General features: G+C 37.6%; 1 protein-coding gene across 1 annotated transcript; it reads right to left on the bottom strand.

Moving 5' to 3' along the window:
* Nucleotides 1-1,779: 1,779 nt before the first annotated feature.
* Nucleotides 1,780-17,809, bottom strand: KLHL41 (kelch like family member 41). Its single transcript, XM_027590933.1, has 6 exons — nucleotides 16,615-17,809; nucleotides 13,077-13,234; nucleotides 12,846-12,953; nucleotides 8,658-8,843; nucleotides 6,844-6,990; nucleotides 1,780-2,419 (listed from the first exon to the last, which is right to left on the bottom strand). The coding sequence occupies exons 1-6, from the start codon at nucleotides 17,722-17,724 to the stop codon at nucleotides 2,308-2,310; spliced, it is 1,821 nt and encodes a 606-aa protein (XP_027446734.1). The 5' UTR covers nucleotides 17,725-17,809; the 3' UTR covers nucleotides 1,780-2,307.
* Nucleotides 17,810-19,138: the final 1,329 nt, after the last annotated feature.

Here is a 19,138-nt window from a genome sequence, read left to right as displayed (position 1 = left end):
CATCGGGCTCCCTGCTCACTCGGGAGCCTGCTTCTCCCTCTGCCTGCCACTCCCCCTTCTTGTGAGCACTCTCTCTCTCTAAAATAAATAAAATCTTTTAAAAAAATAATAAAATATTATTACTTTGCATGATGTGAAATCCAATACATAATCGTTTTGCAACATGTAAACTTCACAGAACCTTTTGTGAAAAACAGGATCAAAACAGTAAGCAAATGAAAGATGTCTCCTTGTAACCATTCTCCCTCATTTTGGATTTCCTTATGATATTCATTCGTATTAGCTGAAATGCTAAATTCTAAGTGTTTGTCTTCTATATTCATGAATGTGTTCTCTTTCCCAAGCCAATTATGAGAAATAAACCCTGAATAGGTTAAAATATTTTACTCAGCAACTTTTAGAATAAAGTGATTAGACCGATGAGGATTATAAATTGTTTCCTTTGGATATAAATGAAAACCCAGTTATAGTAGACTTTGAATACATGGAAATCTTGATTAAATGACCCTGTTGTACCTTTCACTTACTGTTACACATACTCTGATGTCTCATGTGCCACATCTCTTACTGGTCTTCCTGTAGGCTGCCTGATTCAAATGGTTTTCTTTATATATATATACTCTTATATTTTTTGTTTGATGGTTTTTCTGTTTACGTAACTGGAGTTGTTAAAAGCATTTTTTAAAGCATTCTTTTTTTCATTGAAATATAATTAACATACCATAAAATCCACCCTTTTAAAAATATACAATGCAGTGGTTTCTAAAATAATTCACTTTTGTGCAACCATTACCACTATTTGATTCTAGAACATTTTCATCATTGCAAAGTATTATTTTTACAGTTTAATCTCATGTCTGTATAGATCAGCACTCTGCCCAGTAGTAACCACTCTCTTGCTTTTATAGTAAGCACTTCCTTTAACAGTTTTTATCACTCAGGTTTGCATCTCTATAGACACCATAATTTGCACCTCCCCCACTTTTAAGTGTGTCTTAATCTATAAGCATCTCCCACCATCCCTTTCTCTTCCAGTTTTTCTGCTGAACAACCTGTGGAGTTTCCCACCCTCAGGATTTGTTGATTGTATAATCGTGGTATAGTCTAGCGCAGTATTTGTCAATACAGAAAAGTACCCAGGATTCTACTTCAGAGATCCAAAGTAAAACTGGTTTTTATTGGATGTTTCCATAGAGACAATAAAGCTGTATGAACACTCACCTGTTCTTTATGAAATTGCTTGAACACTCCAAATTAGTTCCAAGTCAGGTTTCTCAGAAAATAAGATGTGTAACGATAGAAGTCAAATATGTCTATGAAAGCATGTGAAACCCATTAGTGATGATTAGTTGATGATTGCAGAGTTGAATGTGATGGTTGTGGACAGACTGAGGTGTCAACTTAGTGTGTACACTAAGAACGACATCTTGAATATGGTGTTTTACATCCCAGAAAATGCAACGATACAGTCACCTTTCTATCAAAAATTTGCAAATAGGTAGCTCTTTCATGGAAAATATAGATAAAACTTAAACCAACAAATACACACCCTCCTCCAGTACGCTCACTGGCCCCAACTAATGCCCAGCAATTTAAAGAATCAGTTCATTTCCTAAGGACAATCCTTAACCCTTCTACCACAGATATTGTAGTTAGGAGCTTGAAGACTGTGGTTTACTGGTTTTAAATTAAAAAAAAAAAATTAAATTTGATTTAAATCACGAACAATATACTAGTATCACAAAAGGAATGGAGAAAAAAAGACCCCTTGAATTTGACTAGAGATTTTTCCCCTTCAAATGAGACCCACTTATACTTCTTAAAAAGCATTTCCAAAGTTTTCTCATGGCATGTAATCTTTAACATAATGCATAGGATTCTTGTCATGTCTTGAAGCACAAGGGAAAGTGATATTTGATACTTTAAAATGTAGATGTACATATTTCATTCCAATTTAATTTATAATAAAAAATGAGTGTGAAGTTACTGTAACAATGCAAATGAAAGAATTAGTAAACAACTCAAATTTAGAAACCTTTACAATTGATTGAGACAGATTAACAAAAGAAATAATCCATTCAACTTAATATTTAATTTCTTACTAGAAAATGGTTTTAAACAATGATCATTACACCGAAGATTTCAGTGACTTTGAGGTTTTGATGCCCACTGCTAACCTCATGGACAGTTATTTAGTGAATAATTTCTACATGAATCTCTGCATAGGCTTTTGAAAAACAGAATAAATTAAAGCCCTATTTCCAAACAAAACACATCCCATTCTATTGTGTTTTTTCACCTCCCTGTTTATAGTTTAGACAGTTTGAAGAGGTTTAAACGTGTTGCTAGGCAACTAGCTCCTGAAGCGTAACGTATTTCCTTCAACATCCCAGCCCATTCTTTTTTATCATCTTCATACCTGATGGAGAAAAAAAAATAATCAATAAGCATTTTTTTAATAGTTCTGTAGGTCTCCTTGTATTAAATAAGGGTTTTCGAGAAAACCCTACTGGCTCTTGTCCAGAGGAGCATGCACCCGACTGGTAGAGTGACATTTGAATTCCTCCCCAAATATGCTTTCTCTGAATGAGTGTATGTCTGAACTTACTGCCATGGTATTTAATATGGATGTTTAGGCAGTTAAGCCTTTTCTGGGGATCAAAGACTGTTCAGAGATGAAGAGTAATCAACAGTTAAGCAATCAGTTATTCACCTTTGGACCGGTTATGATGGCTGGTCTCCGAGTCGAGGTCAGCAGACTCTACCTTAAAAGTAAGAACTGGGAAGAACAGGGATGGCTAGTCACCTTGATTATAATTTCAATTGTTCCAATATACTTGTGTGGAGCATGGCACCTAACAGTAGGGATCCCTCCAGAAGAATCCATTCCCCTCCCGCTTTAATGTCCTGTGTGAGGACTACTCTTAGATTTTGCACTTGGTGTTAGGTAAGAACTAGCATTAGGTCGTTTCCTCCAGGGACTAGTCACGGTTATAAAGATGCAGGCAACTTGAATTGCTTTGAAATATGTGTGCCTCTCTTCTACCTGGTGCCTGGAATGCCTTCTCTGCCTGAGGAATTCCGAAACGCTGCCTTTTCTCTGAAGCCTTTCTAGAAAGCCTTCCTCAAGCAGAGTTTGTAGTTTCCCCTCATTTCTCACATTGTCCTTTATATAGTACCTATTATAGCAGTTATCATTCCTTTAATTTTTTCCCCTATATTTATGTTCTCAACAAGCTTAAGGGTACTTGAAGGCAAATAACATCTTATGCATTTTAGTATCCTCCCCTCCTCCAGAAGCTATCAATAGTTGACCCATAGGAAATACCCCCAAATCATTCTATAATGATGAATAAGATTTAAACTAAAAAATTTAAAAAATTGGCTAATACCTATGTAAGATATGTGCTATCTGACTTAATTTCATCCGTGGTCCAAATTTAATCTTAATATTTGCACTAAGCACTAAGTGATTTTTATGTTGAGAAAAGTAGACAAAAATATTTTACCACTAATAAAGGGAAGAACCCTTTATCTCTACAAAATTTGGAGCAACACGCTAAGAGAGAAAGAATAGTTTTAAATGACCTAATGAAAAAGTGACCACATTTAAGCAATAGAAGGTTAAGTGAGTCTTAAAAGCATTTGCTTCCTAGCAGTTATATTTTTACTTTCAGCTTGGCCAATCCTAAATAATGGAAAGATTTCAATAAAAAATACAAGAATGGAAAAAAAATGTTTTTACACATTACACCAAGAGGGTCTATAGGTTTAGAATGTGGTATACCGATATACCGATAGTTTTCATCTTTGAATTTCGTCTCTGCATGTGTGGGTAGATTCACTAGGAAGTTGAGGACAAGTGGGCAGCCACCTTTCTGCAGGTCAGTTGCTGTCAATGATAGCACACATCTGAGTCACCTGGAGGGCTTGCTCAAACACAGATTGCTGGGCCCCATCCCCAGAGTTTCTGTAGATGTGAGGTAAGGTCTGAGAATTTGCATATTTAACAAGTACCCCGGTGGTGCTGATGCTGCCTTGGGAACCACAGCAGATCACTGGTTCTCAAACTTGCACATTTGGAACCACTTAGAGACATTAAAAATAGACATTGGGGAGGGTATGTGCTATGGTGAGCGCTGTGAATTGTACAAGACTGTTGAATCACAGATCTGTACCTCTGAAACAAATAATGCAATATATGTTAAGAAAAAAAAGAAGAAGATAGCAGGAGGGGAAGGATGAAGGGGAGTAAGTCGGAGGGGGAGACAAACCATGAGAGACGATGGACTCTGAAAAACAAACTGCGGGTTCTAGAGGGGAGGAGGGTGGAGGGATGGGTTAGCCTGGTGATGGGTATTAAAGAGGGCACGTTCTGCGTGGAGCACTCGGTGTTATGCACAAACAATGAATCAAGGAACACTACATCAAAAACTAATGATGTAATGTATGGTGATTAACATAACAATAAAAAATTATTAAAACAAATAGTGATGCCTGGCTCTCACCCCCAGAGATCGACTTAACTGAATATGGAGTATGGCCTGGGCATGATCATTTTTTTAAAGTTTCCGAAGTGATTCTAATATGCAGCAAGATTTGAGAATTATTGCCCTAGATTTTTATCACCCGCGCGGAAAACACCCCTACCTAAATTAAAAATTTTACAGCCAGGCAGACAGTGATGAATGCATTCTTGCCTTTCCCCAATCTGGTGGTTCCCAAACTTGTCTGCACATGAGAATCATCCAGGGGTCTTTTGAAAGTTTCAAAGCCAGACTATACTGTAGACTAATTAAATCATAGTAAGGTAGGACAGAGGGGACAGTACTTTTTGAGGCTCCCTAGGTGAACCTTGGGAACCACTGCCCTACTCACAAAATACACCATCATCAGAGATGATCCCTTTTTCAGGCTCCCCGCAGCAAGGTAAGGGCTACTTTTAGCGGAGATGCTCTCCTTTGCTGCCTACAACATGCTCCTGCTGAAGCAACTTGGCTTTTGGTCACCATTAGGAAGCGTACAGGCTCATGTGGGATTCAGCTGATTGATGGCACCATTCCCTAACATCAGTGTTTCTCAACCCTGGCTGCCTATTAGAATCACCTGAGAAGGCTGTAGGACCTAACTGCAGAAATCCTGATTCAATTGGCCTGCGTTGAGGTCCAGGTGCTGGTATATTTTAAAAGCATCCCAGGTGATTTAAATGTGCAGCCAGCGTTAAGAATCACTGCCTATTCACTGTTGGTATTTATCCCTGTTTTCCAAAAACCTGATCTTCTCAGCCCTCCATTATTTCATTCTTTTTTTCCTACTGCTTCCAGTCTTTTTCCATCTCAACTTCTCCCTAAGTCTTGCCTCTTTCTTCCCTGGAAATTTCTATTTTCTTTTTCTTCCTCCTCCTTTCTTGGGGGGAGATGAGTTAATAGTCAACTTCCCTTTATAGCCACTTTTTTTTCTTGCCCTCTACACAGCTAGTTACTATTACAACACTAGGAAATGATGTTTGATGCATAAAATAATTGCTTGGTTAAGCCATGGGCCTTTCAGCCTTCCCGTTCACCAGGGAATAAGGCATGTGCTGGGTCAGGTATAGAACCAATACCACTTCCACTCTCAGCCTTGGTGGTATGCCTTCATTGATCACTCTTCTAAAGCTGTACCTACAAATTTAAATGTGCATGCAAATCACCTGGGAATCTTGTTAAAATGAAGTTTTTCTGATTGAGTAAGTTTGGGGTGGGGCCTGGGATTCTGCATTTCTAAGCTCTCAGGAGATGCTACCACTGCTGGTCCATAGACCGTCCTTTGAGTATGTCCGAGGTTCTGGACAATCTGGTGACAGACCAGGTAAGGGCATCCATCCTTGAGTGGGGGCTGGCCTTTAAGCATGAGTTTGGCAATTTCTGGATGAGTGTACATGAATTCACTAATGCTCACCTCAGGCAACTGAGATCTCCCTACTATAAATTTTTCTCAGCAAGCACAGTTCCTGGGCTGAAGGCAACAGGCACCATTTGGCAGACCATGCGGTATCCTAATGGTAACCAGGCATCTGAATACTGTATGCCCTGCCCAACTATGTGACTCTCTGTGCAGGACACAACCTACACTTCTGCTCCCAAGACTTCTTGTATATACCCTGGTCTCCAGGCGATAGTCACAGCATTAGAAACGGTGGCAAAATTTTCCACCCCCCACACACTGTAGAAATACTACATTCGTTTTAAGCCTAACTTTAAAATATTCAACTGAATAACAACTGCAAGTGTCATATTTGGGACATCTGCCCAGCACCTATCTGAGAGGTAAAATGGATTGCTACTTTTCACTTTTTTCTTTCTTTTTTTTTTTTGAAAAAGCTTTTGTAACAATCCTCAAAAACTGGAAAACCACTTAAATTAGATTCAAAATAGAATTAATGAATTCATGGAAAACTGAAGAAGCTAAATGTTTCTTCAGAACTCTGTTTTCTTAGGAAATAAAGAACTCTCTAGTAGAAAGGTTTTGAAGTAGCCTTTGCTCTACCAGATGCCTAGAGCATCACACTTTTAGAGCTAGAATGGAGCTTAAGGGATCACCAGTCCATGTCTCATTTTACTCATTTTCCTGATTTACAGGCCCAGAAAAGTCTTTCCCCAGGCACAATTAGAAGCAGTACTTGACCCTCAAGTAAGTGGCACATGCAGAAGTCCAGTTAGGTTCGAAAAGTGTTTACTACCAAGAAGAAGCATACATGTTGGGAAAGTCTGGCCTACTCTTCACTGCAGAATTGTTTGTTTTATCTGTTATCAGTTATTTGACTGAATATTTGGTCCAGAAATTGGAGTAAAAAAAACTTACTTCCATATGTCATTGACTTCAGTGGGTGCAAACTCTTTAGACTCCAGTTGAATCATGGCAAAACCACCGATGGCATACAGGGACCCAGCTAGGCCGACCAAACTGATGGAACTTCTCTCTTGGGGAAATTCAGTCATTACCTCCCATCTAGGAATTATTGAAAATAGAGTCAATGTAAAACCTAAGGAAATGTCAAATGTATTTACTGAACAGTTATATAAAATTTTAATTTAAAAATTCAAGTAGCAAAGGCATCTAAAATTAGAAGGTTGAGTTTGTTATTGAAAAAATCCCTAAATATTCCTTTATTTGAAAGATGTAGCCAGATTAAATAGAAAGCTCTCAATATGTCAGTCCCAGAAAATTTCACCTTCATCAGTTAGCATATTCAGCAATCATGCTATAAACAGGGGGCGTTTTGTGGCAGTTCTAGGCCTCCTAGCTCCTAGGAGGTGTTGGATTTCATTTGAATGCGTATATATAAATTTTTAGAAACTCTGATTTCTGTCATTTCTCAAGAAATCTTTAAATCCTTTGCAATAAAGTCATTGTGACTAACCTTATATTATCCTAGTTTAGGAAACTAGGGTTGGTAATTTTCTTTTTAATGACTTATACATCATCTTTTTAAATAAAGGATTTAAGGGAACTTTTTAATGTTAACAGCCATATGACAACTAATGATAAAAATCAATCAAAATTAGTTGGAAGGATCAAGAGTCCAGAATGAGTTAATCATTTTGGCAACTCTCTATTTTATTACGGTGGCATTAAAAGTGGACCTTTACTCTAAACATATTATCTGTTTTTCTAACTATAAAAGTAGTATATGTACATTGTAGAAAATCTGGAAATACAGAAAGGTATAGAAGAAAACAAATACCACCCATGATCATAGCCTCCAGAATAATCATAAGGAATATTTTAGTGTAATTTTGTTATTTCTCAAAAAGCATACAAATTTAAATATAAACATCTATACATACATATGAAAAAAACTAAGAATATAGAGTATTTACAATTCTGTGTGCTGCTTTTTAACGTCTTATGAGTGTTTACCCATACTATATAGTTTTCAAAAAAGATGATTTTTAATGATCATTAAATCCTCTCCCATAAAAATTCCTTGGTGATTTTCAGATACTAAAGTCTATTTTGTAATCAGGCATTACATGGTTCCTTAAAAAAGTAATGACAGTGCTCTAATTTTTTCTTCATTGCTAAACTATGAGTATAAAAACTATATACTTACCCAGATGAGTGAGCTCAAAAATTTGAAAAAGACTGATTTTACATAAAGAATATCTGTCAAGTATCTTTTCACATTAACTTTAAGTAAGTAAAAGCTTATATATGAATATTTTAAGAATATTATAAAGAGCATAAAAAAATTTCTGAAGCATTCCTGTTTTACAAACATCACAAGCTAAATGGAGGTCTTTCCATCCTTAAACAAACTACATATTTCAAATCAAATAACCCGTATGGGGACATGTATACCCATCCACATGCATATGATTATTTAGAAGTATTGCCTTTGTGTGACTAAATTCACAAAGTTAATAACAAGGATAAATTGGACATTCTGGCATTAACTTGAGGGTTATGTGTTCCAAGTTGCAAACACATGTAATGCATCAGAATGTTAGGCATTTCACACCCAGTAACAGCAGAAGAAACCCAGATCCAGATGCTTTCTCTTAATCCTTGCCTCCTTGCTCTCCTCTCCCTATGTCCCAATTAGAAAGCTTAATTTTCATCCAAAGTTAGAAAGTAGAGTGATTCATACGCTGTAGTAAGATACAGCAACTTACTTATTGGTTGTGAGGTCAAAAGCTTCCACTGAAGCTGAAAGACCATCTTCAGTGACACCTCCCGCAATCACAATTTTGCCTTTATGCACTGCCACTCCAAACATGGAACGAGGGGTTTTCATTGGAGCCAGATCCTTCCAGTCTCCTTTTTTTGGGTTGTAGATAAACACCCTGTTTGTACACTTTCTGTAAACATAAAAGACAACAAAATGGTTAGAACCTTCCTTTTCTGAAGGAAGCAATTTCACTAATCATTTAGCTTTGCTTCCCATCTGAAACACATCAGAGTTAGAAAACCTTGGAAGTATTCTTAATCTGAACATATGACACAAGTGAAGGACAATTCCAAATGTGGGGTACTTAATTATACTACTGGAAGGTAGGATAACTTTCCTTTTGGCAACTGCCCAGAGTAGATTTTAATCCTATCTCCGGCTAAATTCAATGAAAGACAGGAACAGAGTTAAAAAAAAATCATAAACCCTTTATTGTGCCAAGTAACAAAAATGTTAAGTTTATCTTATTATTTGAATCTCCTAGGAATGAATCAGTTAATTTAAAAAAATAATTAGGTATGAAAATATCTATTTTAAATTTAACTATAATATGATGGCTCATTTCATTTTAGTATATACTGATATACCAATGCATTTTAAGAAATCTGGGACTAGGGGCGCCTGGGTGGCTCAGTTGTTAAGCGTCTGTCTTCGGCTCAGGTCATGATCCCAGGGTCCTGGGATCGAGCCCTGCATCGAGCCCCGCGTTGGGCTCCCTGCTCGGTGGGAAGCCTGCTTCTCCCTCTCTCACTCCCCCTGCTCGTGTTCCTTCTCTTGCTGTGTCCTCTCTGTCAAATAAATAAATAAATAAATCAAAAAAAAAAAAAGAAATCTGGGACTATAGATTAGGCAACTAGTCATCTGAGTAGATGAGTAATGAGAACAGTTTTTACATGCTAAATGCTACCAGGAAAACCTGTACTCATCTGAATTATTCTTAGCATGTTCCTTATGGTTCATTAAAGTTATCCATAATTTACTGATGGGAGTTCAAAATGCTAAATAATAATTGATTAACTGGATATATTTCTGGGGTTTTTTGTTTTGCTTTTGCTTTTTTTGTTTAAGATTTTATTCGAGAGAGGGCATGCGCTGGTGGTGGCGGGGGGGGGGGCGGTGGGCAGAGGCAGAGGGAGAGGTAGACTCCTCGCTGAACAGGGAGCCCAACACAGGGCTCGATCCCAGGACCTGGAGATCATGACCTGAGCCAAAGGAAAACGCTTAACCATCTGAGCCACTCAGGTGCCCCAGTTTTTACTTTTTTAAAGTAAGTTTTATGCCCAATGTGGGGCTTGAACTCACAACCCCAAGATCAAGAATCACATGCTCTACCAACTGAGCCAGCCAGGCACCCCTGGATATATTTGGTAAAGCCAAAAAGCAAACAAACAAAAACCCTAACTTTCTGTGAGGACTTTTTTCTTTAATCTTATGAAAGACCAGGTATTTGGAGTAGAAGCATTTCCTCTAATATTTGACTATAAGTATTACTTTAAAACTTTTTTTTTTTTAAAGATTTTATTTATTTGACAGAGAGAGAGCACGAGCAGGTGGAGTGGCAGAGGGAGAGGGAGAAGCAGACTCCCCGCTGAGCAGGGAACCCAATGTGGGACTCTATCCCAGGACCCTGGGATCATGACCTGAGCTGAAGGCAGTTGCTTAACCAACTGAGCCACCCAGGCGCCCTACTTTAAAACTTCTCGACAAGGGCATGATTACAAAATCATGTTCTTCAAATTCAGTGGTGTTAACTAGTGCGATTCAGTGCTTACTTTTAGATAATGACTCATTTCAAAGTTCTTGACTTTGGCATTCATCAAGCAATGTTGTCTTGGTTAATCATATTCTGAAGATTAATATATTCTTACTGACAAGACCTGTATGCTTTTACTGACATATCAATTTCCCAGTTACTAATACCACTTGAAGGAAACAATTTAAATCATTTGGCAGGGTCACTACATTTCCAAAGTCAGAACACTGCTTAATACACATTTTCTATTCCATTTACTCAGGAAAAATACCCAAAATAGGATTTTGCACTGAGTAAGTTTATAATATGGCCTTCCTTTAAATATTTATTTGATGGGAATAGCTGAGATTAAGGAAAATATCAAAATTTCAAAATATATTATCTTTGAATATGGACAGACTGTATAAAAGCCCGTTATTTTTTTAAACAATTAATCATTTATTTTTATTTTTTAATTGAAGTATAACCGACATACCACATCTTATTACTTTCAGGTGTATATCACAGTGATTTGATCTTGTTATACATTATGAAATGATCACCCATGGTAAGTCTAGTTACCATACAAAGTTATTACAATATTATCTGTCCCTCCTCAACCTCTCCTGTCTCTGGTAACCACCAGTTTGTTTCCTGTATCCATGAGTATGTTTCTGTTTTGTTTTCTCTCTTTTTTTTTAAAGGTTCCCCTTGCTTTTTAAAATCACATTTCCTGTGCTATTTGTCATTTTAATAATGACCATTAATTATTCACTCAGAATATAGATCTTTATTTCTAGCACATTTCCATATTTTACTCTCCTTTCCTGCTTTGTCCATGTAATTCTTAATTCTGGTTCCCTTTCCAGGATTAACATCTTTATTTATTAAGTAACCTGGGCAAATGAGGACAAGCCAAATTAGGCAGAGTTTTCAGGGGCAGGAAATTAATTCTATTTACACTGAAAATCTTCATTTTACCAGATGGGCTACTGGTTTAATTAACTGACTCTGGAGCACTCTGAACTCACTTCTCCCTTTGAGCTACAAAATCTTTTTCCTAATGACCTGTCCCTTGAGAAGTGCGTGGAAATCAAGTTGTATGATTTTTATCCTGTTTTCCTCACAAGAGACTGGGAACGAGTCAGTGAACCAGGTGTAGTAGTTCTGTTTGATCAGTGCCTCTTTGTGACCAGTTGTTAAATGTTTTGAATATCACCTCAGTCCAGCAGTAAGTCAGTGAAACATTGTTTCGGAAATAACTGCCCTCTTTTCAGTCCCCATGCTTTTCAGTTTCAAACCATCTATCTAAATTCTCTTTTATGAATGTAAAGTACAAATCTGTAATATTTTTATGCACTATTGCTTTAGCAGTTATATTTTAAGTATTACATTACAGAGGTACACTTAATTTTTATTTAGTTACGGCCAAAAGAATAAGAAAACCCACTATTTTTTTTTAAGATTTATTAATTCATTTTAGAGAGGGAGAGAGAGTGTAAGAGCACAAGTGGGGGGGCAGAGGGAGAGGGAGGGAGAATCTCAAGCCGACTGTGCACTGAGCAGGGAAGCCGACTTGGGGAGCCCAACTAGGGGCGCCCTACTAGGGGCTTGATCTCAGGACCCCAAGGTCACGACCTGAGCTGAAACCAAGAGTCCGAGGGTTAACCTACTGTGCCACCCAGGTGTCCCGAAAACCCACTGGTTTTAATGTAGTGAAATATAATTAAAAATTAGCTCAATTAAAAACTTGATTATGCTCCTAAGTGCTGCTTTTTCACTGTAAGAATGCGTATGATGGAGATATGCTAGTTCCTAGCAATATGCTGGAATCTACAAGTTTAGCAACTTTTTTTTTAAGATTTTATTTATTTTAGAGCAAGAGAGCAGGGGGAGGGGCAGAGGGAGAAGGAGAGAATCTCAAGCAGGGTCTGTGTTGAGCGTGTAGCCTGATGCAGGGCTGCATTTCACAACCCTGAGATCATGACCTGAGCCGAAATCAAGAGTCGGACGCTTAACCAACTAAGCCACCCAGGGATCCCACATCAGCAACTTTTAAATTTTATTTAAATTTCCCTTCAGTTTCCCTTAGAAATAATTTATAATATTCTCCAATAGCTTTTCAAAATTTTATTTTGAAACTTTAACTTCTACAATATTACGGGTGAGAACCAAGTCCCATTTCAGTATGTAGATTCAAATGAAAGGAGGAAAGAACTCTTGCAATAAAAAAATCATTTGGAGGGGTGCCTGGCTGGCTCAGTCAGTAGAGCATGCAAATCTTGATCTCAGGGTTGTGAGTTCAAGCCCCACACTGGGGGTGGAGTTTACTTAAAAAAACACAAAGGTTTAAAAAAAATCATTTGGTTGTAAACCATAAGGGAATTTTAGGGTACTTACTTGTCATCTGTCTTTCCTCCTAGACAATATATCATCCCCTTATGTGATATCACACTGTGGCCATAGACTTTGATAGGCAGTTTTTTAACTTCATTCCACTTTGCAGCCCTGCAATGAAAAGATGATAGAATTTCTGTGCTTTCAGTTAGTATCAGGGTCTAAAATTATGAATATGTATTAGGCATTCATATACCCAAGTGCTTAGGAAACAGGAACGTCATGTCAACTTACACAGGATCATAGCATAAAACTGAATCCAGCGAAGCCTCTGTTTGAAGGTCTTTGCCTGCAACTACATAGATTTTGTCATCTACCTCTCCCAGACCAAAGAGACACCTGGCTGAAGGCAGAGGCGGAAGTCCAATCCACTCAGATGCTATGTGATCAAGCTGAAAGAAAAACATGAAGAATTGTGGAACTTGTTAGAAAAAAGTTACAGTTGTACCGAGAAATATGCTATATTTTACGTGTTGTGTAGAATACACTGAGATAGTCAAAGATATTGCAGGTAAAATAAAACTGCAATCTGAAAGTATCGTATTTTACCTCTGGACTACCAAGAAAAATGAGAACATCTACTTGGCTTACTTAAAATGCCAAAATCTGCAGAAAAGAAGGAGAGAACAGAGTCACTAGAGGTCAGTTAGAACTGTGAGGTTCCTTGTCAAAGTTTCTTCCCATGTTGCCTTCTTCAGGTTCAAAAAAGGCATCATAATACTTTTAGGGAATTGAGGAAAGAGAGGTTGTCACTGTAGGGAGGGTCACAGTATGTGAGTGACCCCCGAATGCTATATTTAACACGCTCCCCAAGCCGGCACCCAGGACAGCTGGACCCGTCGCTTAGCCCACAGACAACTGGGATGTTAGGCAACATCTTTTTTCTTTTCTTCAAAATTTGTTTAGGTTCTCTCTGTTTCGCTTTATTACTTCTGACATAGGCAGGTGTTAACAGCTATAACCTCCTAGCCTTTTGTTGGAGGTCATTTGAAATACCCTTTTTTCTTTTTTTTAAAAAATTATCTTAGGAAGCAACTTGCTAGTTTATGCTACTGCCATTTCTGCAAGCCTAAGATAGCTCTCTGAGTGCTCATGTTCCCGCAGGTCATTCTGGTATGGCTGGTGTCGGTTCCAGCACTTATTATTGGTCATTTTAAGATTTTTCCAGTTTGCATTTTAGGACACCAAGACACAAGAACACTGCTCCATGGAGTGCAGTTACAGATTTGTTGGTGTCTGTAGTGCTACTTCTGTGTAGCAGAAGAAAAAGGAATAAACCTGAGAATAACTGGTACCAAGAGTAGGTGCAGATATTAAAGGCTGCGGTCAAGGGAGGGATCTCCATAGAAGTCTGTGTATATCTTGCCAGTAACTCTGGTTAAAGCAAAGCACTAATTAAGACTAGATATGATGAGCAGTTTACTCCTCACATATGTATTGTTAGCTCTGCATTCACGAATTTTAACATCTAGATTGTGAGCCCTAATGTTTTCATTTTTGAAAACAAATCCTTTGATCAAGAAAGTGGTGTGTACTCCAGTAGAAATAATGAACATTTATGAAGTCTTGGTTCTGTGACAGGCTTTGTACTAAATGCTCACAGAACTTTTAAGTGATATTCCCAAATAGAAGTTATATAAATCCCCTGTTTGTTTTTTAAATGGGAACAGTAGCCATCGTAATCTCAGACTGGAGGGTGTACTATGCTGGACAGCACTGCCCACATCCCCACACCACCCCCAGTTAGGGCACTTACTACAGCAAATGTAACAGGAGACTGCCTACCAGACTCTTTTACAGATGAGCTGTCAAGCTATTTAACCTCTCTGGCTCCTGTTTCTTCATCCTCAAGATCGGGGTTTAGACCTAGATTACTTTAAGATGGGGTGCTACTCAAAGATTTGATGAATCTATTAATTTATGAAAAAAATCCCCTCTCTTACCCAGGTAAAAAATTCTCATTGTCTTGTTATAGCATACAATCAAAGATCATATTATTCCTAACTTCATACATTTTAAACAGATGGGGCCCAGCAGAAGAATACAATATAAAACCTGATATTCTCATACATGCATTTTCTTGTGAGTCATAAATAACCCTTTTTATAGTCAGGTGTTTTTATCCTGGCATCTTGTTCACTATTTGTGCCTTTTTAAAGGAGCAAGGCAAGGGCAATGACAGGAAGTTGATCTTTTCAACTTTGTGTAACTGTTTTTGTAGCTATAAAGAACATCAAACAGGTTTCTTAGAACAGAAATGAGAAGCTGTGCCAATGAAAGTAAAAATAGTAACAAGACGGAAGAGAATGAAGACTATAAGTATTTCTTGGATCTATGATTTCCAGATATCTGTCCCTCTGTATTTTTTTTGTTTTTGTCAATCTGTGTTTTGATGTCATTTTTACTTCCTAGATATAATGATTGCCTTTTAAATTGAATTTGGCTTTTCTGAAATTTCAGTGAATTTAAAATTAGGGCTTAGGAAATTTTCTGGCATGCATTCAAATACTTATGATTATGGCTTCTGTTTTATTTTTATATTTCGTAGTTAACACTCTTCAACAGAACTTTGAAAATTAAGGATCATGATTAACATGTATTATTACCTTTTTCAAGATTAGAAAAAGCTGGTTAAAGGTAGTATTTTTGTGAATGCACAGCATGTCACACACTCTCAGAGCACACAGTGACTGTGATATGACATTCTACACTTATCTTTGGCCTTTCCAACTCAAGTGCCCATAAACCTCAGGCTATGGGTAGCTATGACCTAAACAAACTCTCCTGAGCTAGCTGTAAGCTACAAAGTACTGGTATTGGCATTATTAAAGATAAAGGTTAAGCCACTGATTTCTTCATAAACTGATAAAATATAACATGTTGATAATATGAAATAAGCTCTCTTCATATAAACCACAAAGAATCTATTAGTTTGGAGGATTTGTTTTCTCAGACACTTCTGTGGTTTCACAAAACAGATTAACTTGTCATAATGTCTAAGTACAACTCTGATCCAAATACATGTGGTCACTTGTCATAAATAAAAATTAATGGGGTGCCCGGGTGGTTCAGTCCATTAAGCATCCAAGTCTTGATCTCAGCTCAGGTCTTGATCTCAAGAGTTGTGAGTTCAAGCCCAGCATTGGGCTCCACACAGGGTATGGAGCCTACTTAAAAAAAAAAAATCATCATAAATAAAAATTTCTAAATATAATTAATGAATTCAAGTTAGTGACACTGGTATAGATACTTTTTCCCCAGAAGGTAACCCAAAGTGTGTAAATTAAGTACATAAGTTCTCTTCATTGTCAACAAAATTATATTTTAGGCAGTAGATACAAATAACAGATAAAGTGCTACCTTTAAGAACTTCAGATCAGTTCAAGAAAACCTGGAACAAGGCTGCAAATCTGATCAATTATCATTTTTGTCATGTGTAAAGTGCTATGACTTAGGGAAATACTTTAACCTATTTTTCAGAAAAGAGGTACCAGGTTAAATTTAAGTTTTACCAAAACGCTGGGTTTTGAAAGATCATAGTCACCATCAGCTGTAAACTTGACATTTGGGTAAGAGCATACAGTAAATCTTGAGTCATCACTTACACATTAATTAGAACCTCATTCTTCGGGTTCTGAAGTGCAAGGGGCTGGAAGTCGGACCTCGAGCAGAATAGAACACAAGCGGCCTGAATACCTCACGCGTCAGCTAACGGGATGGTGCAGAAGGGTTTCCTTTATGCCTCCGCTTTCATAGAAACAGCGCTTCTTACCTGGAAGAAGTAGGACTGTAGAGGCTGATCTTTATTTTCTTCATCCACATACAGTCCCCCTACCACGTACACTTGATTTTGTCGGGTAACAATGCTGGAATGATTTCTGGGAATCTGCTCAGCCAGCGCAGTAAGGTAGCACTCGTTTTCTGTGGGATCATAAGCCACTGCCGCTGTGTCATTCACCAAGAGGATGAGGTCTTTGACAAACATTCCGTGCCTGGGAATGTCATTCAGGTAACCGGGAAGTAAATCTTCATCACCAACATCCCCATTCACCTCCCCAGCCCCAGCCTTCTCCGCATTTTTGCTCGGTTCTGGGAGTTTGCCTGCAAAGGCATCTTTAAGAACTTTGATTTTTTTCTGGAGTTCCGGGTTGCTTTTAATTATTTCATCTTTCTCAACATGATCTTTAAAATATTTTTCTGCCATAAGGCGAAAACGGATACAGTCAAACACTTCGCTGAGGTTTTTGACCCTGCTTTCTTTGTCTGTTCGCACCCATTTCATCACTGCCTCAAATACTGCTTCTTCCTTTTCCACATTGAGGCTGTCATTTGAAATGACTGAGATCAGTTCCTGTGGAGAGAGTTGCATAAAGTCCTCTTCCTTACAAATCTGTACAAAGCGATCCGACACAAATTCACGGGCAGAGATGGCAAGTCTCGGGCAGTCAAGAAGAAGTCCTAATCTTAAGATGGCTAGACAGTTACCAGGAGCAAGTCTTTTCTGAAGGTAAGAAACACAGACAGTGAACACCGAGGGGATCTGAAAGCGGCTGGCCAGGGCAAAAATATCTTGCACGTTTCCATCGTTGAGATCAATACTGGCGGAGTACAGGTACTTGATGATTAAATCCAGTACAGCAGGATCCACATTATCTAATACTACCTCCTTTTTTTTCCCCTCATCAATTTCAGATAAAAAATACTCACGGAAGTAAGGACTACAAGCTGACAAAATCAATCTGTGGCAAGGAAGACTTTGGTCACCTGCTTTTAGGGTGCAATCGATGAATTTTTTTTCTTCCAGGAGATCTTTTAGACCATCCTGAAGAAGAGTGGATTGGTAAAGCCGCAGTTCCTCTGTGAGCTCCCGCTGGGAATCCATTTTGTGAGTAACCTGGGTAAGGAAGGGGACACTGAAGGCCTTAGCTCCTTGCAGCACACAGGTCTAGCTGTAAAAAGGCAGATCAGTGTGCTTTGCCCAGCTTGAAGCCTTTGCAATTTAATCCCACCAGCTAAATATAGACACCAACTCTAACAACGGGAATTCAGGAGAGCTAGTTTGGAAAGAAGCGTTGTTCTTGCAGCTGTTCTAGATTGAAGGGAACAACTGGAACTTTTAAGCACTAACAGCTAAGAAACAAGAGATTGAAATGAAGTGGGAAGCTTTAATAAACGTAAAGCATTAGAGAACATATGCCAATAAAGGCATGTTTAAAGAAAGTGTTTATTGAACTGACAGAAAACTGAATCATAAAAATGAGTCAGTCCACTAAAAATGGTCTAGTGGCAAACTCCTTAGTTGTCTGAATTAATGATGCAAAGGTCAAGAATATGAGGTGAGTTCATTTGAATACTCACAAGCAAAACCCCTTTTCCAATTACTGTTACATACAAATTTTTATTTTCTACTTAAAACAGTGGTATTTACAATTTTCTTTTAGAAGTAGGAAACTTAAAGACTTCTATTTATGTACTATTAATTTTAAAAACCCCTTTAATAACAATACCCCATCATAATTGAAGTAATAAAAGCAGAGAACCTGCTAATTTTCTAAGATATTCTAAATTATCCTTCTTCTTAAGTGGAAAAACTATAATTGGTATTGAATTACATTATAAAATTATTTAAGTTATTCATACCCTGCCTTTCTCTACAAAGGATCTGATGTGGCAAACAATTACAAAACAAGTAGCATAAAGGCAAAAGGTTAAAATGAATCAAGTCCAGAAAGAAATAGAAATAGTTAAAAGTCAACACTAGGTAAAGAAAAAAATCACATATGATTACTAAAGATATCCTGTGATTTAAGTGAAGATAAAAAAATTAAATAAAAAGTTAAAATACAGAATAGATGAAACTCCATGAAAACAATGTTATCAACAGAACACAGCAAAATCAGGAAGAAGTGCTATATCACCTGCATAATTTGGAAAACAAGCCTATTCAAGGAAAAAAATATATAACTGAAATAATAATCTAAGTTGTTGACTGTAACAGAACACTCTATTAATTACAGAATGCAGAAGTCATTTGAAAAAAAAGATCTGTTTATATGCATATGACATCATATATACCTCTTCATGAACTATTTTATTACAAAATTATACTGTCACATTTTCTGAACTCAGTGAGGCTGCGGAAATACTGTAGAATTTCGAAGTTTGGTATTTTTTTTTAAAGATTCTATTTATTTATTTGAGAGAGAGAGAAAATGAGCAGGGGGAGAGACAGCGGGAGAGGGAGAAGCAGGCTCTTCATTGAGCAAAGGGAGCCGGATGCAGGGCTTGATCCCAGG

This window comes from Zalophus californianus, chromosome 3, assembly GCF_009762305.2.
Source record: "Zalophus californianus isolate mZalCal1 chromosome 3, mZalCal1.pri.v2, whole genome shotgun sequence".
In the NCBI taxonomy this organism is placed as follows: Eukaryota; Metazoa; Chordata; class Mammalia; order Carnivora; family Otariidae; genus Zalophus; species Zalophus californianus.
The sequence above is the reverse complement of the archived record's forward strand: the minus strand, read 5'-3'. Positions and strand labels throughout refer to the sequence as shown.